This window comes from Phyllostomus hastatus, unplaced genomic scaffold (genome assembly GCF_019186645.2).
Source record: "Phyllostomus hastatus isolate PE091 unplaced genomic scaffold, TTU_PhHast_1.1 phas_scaffold_93, whole genome shotgun sequence".
NCBI lineage: Eukaryota > Metazoa > Chordata > Mammalia > Chiroptera > Phyllostomidae > Phyllostomus > Phyllostomus hastatus.
The window spans coordinates 17,238,681-17,242,512 of record NW_025334042.1 but is presented as its reverse complement, the minus strand read 5'-3'; the positions used below and the strand labels follow the sequence as shown (position 1 = coordinate 17,242,512).

The following is a 3,832-nucleotide window of genomic DNA, read 5'->3' as shown; positions in this document are numbered from 1 at the left end:
AAAGTTAACCATATGATCTGACTCATATGTGGTATGTAAAACTGAAAGCAACAAATGAGCAACAAGAAAAACAAAACTGCTGCACAGACAATGGTATGGTGGCTACAGGAAAGAAGGAGGTAGGGGATCAGTAAAGGGTGAAGGGTGTCAAATACATGGTGATGAAAGGTTCTTTGCCTTTGGATGGTACACACACAATGCAGATCCTGTATCATAGAAATGTACGCTTGAAACCTATATAATCTTATTACCCATTGTCACCCCAATAAATTTAACTGAAAAAAAATTAGGACAAATAATTAATTTTCTATATTCAAGGTTTTTTAAGAATAATATGAGTTGTTTAATATTGGAAAACATTACAAATACATAGTAAGTCATTCGTACCTTTGGAACCAAGAAGTGGAACAAAAAGAAATGCAAGACAACAGATGCTCAGCACTAATTGGAAATAATACTTGATTATGCATAAATTTACTGCATTCTTGCTAACTGCATTCAAGTTTTAACACTGCAATTGATACATCAGTAGCGATCTATTTTATGTAAATTTAATGCAGGTTTCATGTCTTTACCAGGAATTACCAGTGCATTACTCTCTTCATTTTAACTTAATTCATGTCACTTTGGCAATTTTCAAGTAACTTTAATACTGGATTGGATCTGTTCGATAAAATGTATGATCCTGTGATTTTAAAGATTCTTTGTTAGTGCTTTTTTGAAATTCTAAAGCTTTCTACTTATGCCTTGTTTTAAAATATACTTTGGGATTTTGAAATGCTTTCCTTGATACACCTATAAATGGTATTCATTCTCTTTACCATTATTTCTCTACTTATTTGAGTAGTTTTCTTTTGAAAAAGTAATGTACACTATTTTTCCAATTCTTTCAGCTTTAGTAAATAAAGGTTGAGAGTGACCTTTTTCCTATTTCAGGAAATGGTTAGATTTTCTAAAATAACTACCCTCACTTTTCTTAATAAAAATTATTCTCAAAGAGGTTGAGAGGTTTATAAGGAAACACGAGGATGACTTGATCACGGTCATTGCTAAATAGTAGGCCAAATCTAGATCAGGAAGGGACCCAATAGGGTAGAAACAAGAAAACTGCTTGGGGATCCCGACTTCAACACTCCCCTAGTTCTTTAAAAGCAATACTATTCTTTTGACTAAGTCATTAAAGGCTTGTTTCACTTGTTTGTTCCTCAGAGTATAAATAAATGGGTTTAACATGGGGGAAATAGAAGTAGTGAGTATTGATACTCCCTTATTAACAGCCATCTCATCTTTTGCTGAAGGTTTGGTATAAACAAAGATGCAGCTGCCATAGGTGATAGAAACCACCATAATGTGGGAAGAACAGGTGGAAAAGGCTTTTGTCCTTTGCTGGACAGAAGGAAATCTTAGAATTGTTCTAATAATACACACGTAGGACAAAACTACACATATTAGAGTCATGATGAAGGTCAACACAGAACAGGCAATAACCATCTGCTCTAGGAACCAGGTATCTGAGCAGGATATCTTCAGTATAGGATTAGCATCACAGGAAAAGTGGTCAATGGTGTTAGAGTCACAGAAGTCCAGGTCCAGTCCCAAGCTAAGTGGTGGGAATATGATTAACAATGCAGTCATCCAACAGCAGAACATGAGCCTTCTGCAGACCCTGTGGTTCATGATGGTCACGTAGTGCAGGGGTTTGCAGATGGCCACATAGCGATCATAGGACATGGTGGCCAGGAGGAAAAACTCTGTTACTCCAAAAAGATCTGTAAAAAATAATTGGCATGCACAAGCATTATAGGTGATAGTCCTATCACCTGTTAATATGCTGTACAAGAATCTAGGAATGCAGGCAGAAGTGAATGAGATTTCTAAGAAGGAAAAATTTTGGAGAAAAAAGTACATCGCAGTTTTAAGGTGAGAATCCACTAATGTGAGGATGATGATGGCCAGATTTCCAGTTATACTCAGCGTGTATGTGATAAGTAGAAATAAAAAAATCAGAATCTGCAGTTGTGGGTCATCTGTCAGTCCCAAGAGGATGAATCTGGTTATTGATGTATGGTTTCTCATTTCTGATTCCTACCTTCTGTCCAATTTGCAGGTAAAACTGAGGGAGGTAAGATCTGAGAAGAGAGTGGGAAGAGTTTTACAATGGATTTTGTTTATAAATGCCAAGCAATGTATTTTACATAGATTGGTTTTCCTTGATAATATTTTAAATACTTCATGCTCTCAGCACTATTGACATATCATTTGACAAGTTAGAAAACTGGCCTTCAAACATTTTTTAGTACAACACATGGTAAGGTCTACATTTTATATTGCAGTGCACTGTTCACACTTAAACACACACACACACACCTAAAACAAAAATTCCAATGAAAAATTAATCCTTAGATGCCCTGCTCTCTAATGTTTCCTATTCTAATTTATCTCATCAAAAATACATACAAATATCACCAATTTGATTTTATAGTCTACTAAATGTCATAACCTGTGTTTGATATACAGTAAATTTTCAGGGATTCTTTAAATAATATAGTCCCAGTAAAACATAACTTTTCCAGGAATTTTTTAAATATATATACTTTTTGATTTAGTCTTTGGAATAGATTTGCTCATAGCACACTTGTTCCCTGGGAGCAATGAAATTATGATCTTTAGGGTATACTTTTTTCCCTAAGAATTTTTCCCCTATCACTAACCGAAATGTCACTGTTTCATTGTCTGCTTGACACTTTTTTCCCCTGGATAAATTGTAAACACATGAGGGGTGCCTATGACACTAGTTGTTTCTGTGTTAATCTGCCAAAGCATTGAGGACTCTGTTGCACTGCCATGATCAAACCAGAAATTCGTTTACAAAGATGTTTCTCATATATGAAAAATCCCTTCCTAGATCTCCCCAGGACTTTCTCCAGTTGTGTATGCCTTCATCTGATGTTCAGTGATTGTTCACTTTCATGCAGAACACAGAGAGCGTTTTGATATACAACAAATTCACAAATAACTGAGGAGATGTCTGTACACAGCTGAAGAACATTATCCTTAATGTTTTATAATTCAATCTGAAGTTTGGCTGAAATGTTTAGACTCCTTGTTATCACTGATATTATAATAAACTCTATAAGGATTAAATACAATCTCCAATCTGGCTTCCATCCTTAGCTTCCAATAATTTTCTCTACTTTCTGACTCCAAACTACCCCTCAACTGTTTAGGATATACATGGCTTCCGAACACACCACCTTACTGAAACAAGTCTTGGCAAGTTTAACTGTTATTTATTTAACTCTCAGTGAAGTATAGCCATGTGCTATACTTGAAAACGCTTGTTAAAGTGTTCCCCCCCCGGATAAACTATAAACATGTCAGAGGTGATTTTGACACAAGGTGAACATACCACTTCACTGAAACTACTCCTGGCAAGTTTAGTTGTTATTTCTGTAAGTTTTGACGAAGTGTAGTCATTTTATTCCTTACATTTGGTACTGTCAATTACTCCTTTCTTCTTATGATGTTCTAGACTAGCAATTTTCAACTTTTTCATCTCATGGCACTCATAAACTAATTACTAAAATGCTATGGCACACCAAAAATATATGTCTGTTCTGCCAATTTCAAAAAAAAAGTATAATCTTAATTCATTCACACCGATGACTGTTGTTGTGTTGACTGTTGTCATTTTTTTTATTGTTTGTTTGACAGTCTAAGGGAAAAGAGGTCAGTGCCTCTGACTAAACAGTCAGGTACTGCATGTTTTAAAAATTCTTGTGGCACAGTGGTTGAAAATCACTGTTCTACACACACTATACTATATCCACCT

General features: G+C 35.3%; 1 protein-coding gene across 1 annotated transcript; it reads right to left on the bottom strand.

Annotated features, from left to right (window-relative positions):
* Positions 1 to 1,137: 1,137 nt before the first annotated feature.
* LOC123812685 (olfactory receptor 6C2-like) lies at positions 1,138 to 2,076 on the bottom strand. The gene has a single exon (XM_045829485.1). The coding sequence runs from the start codon at positions 2,074 to 2,076 to the stop codon at positions 1,138 to 1,140; it is 939 nt and encodes a 312-aa protein (XP_045685441.1).
* Positions 2,077 to 3,832: the final 1,756 nt, after the last annotated feature.

Coding starts and splice junctions, on each gene's coding strand:
- LOC123812685 (XM_045829485.1), bottom strand. CDS start 2,076: ATGAGAAACCATACATCAATAACCAGATTCATCCTCTTGGGACTGACA.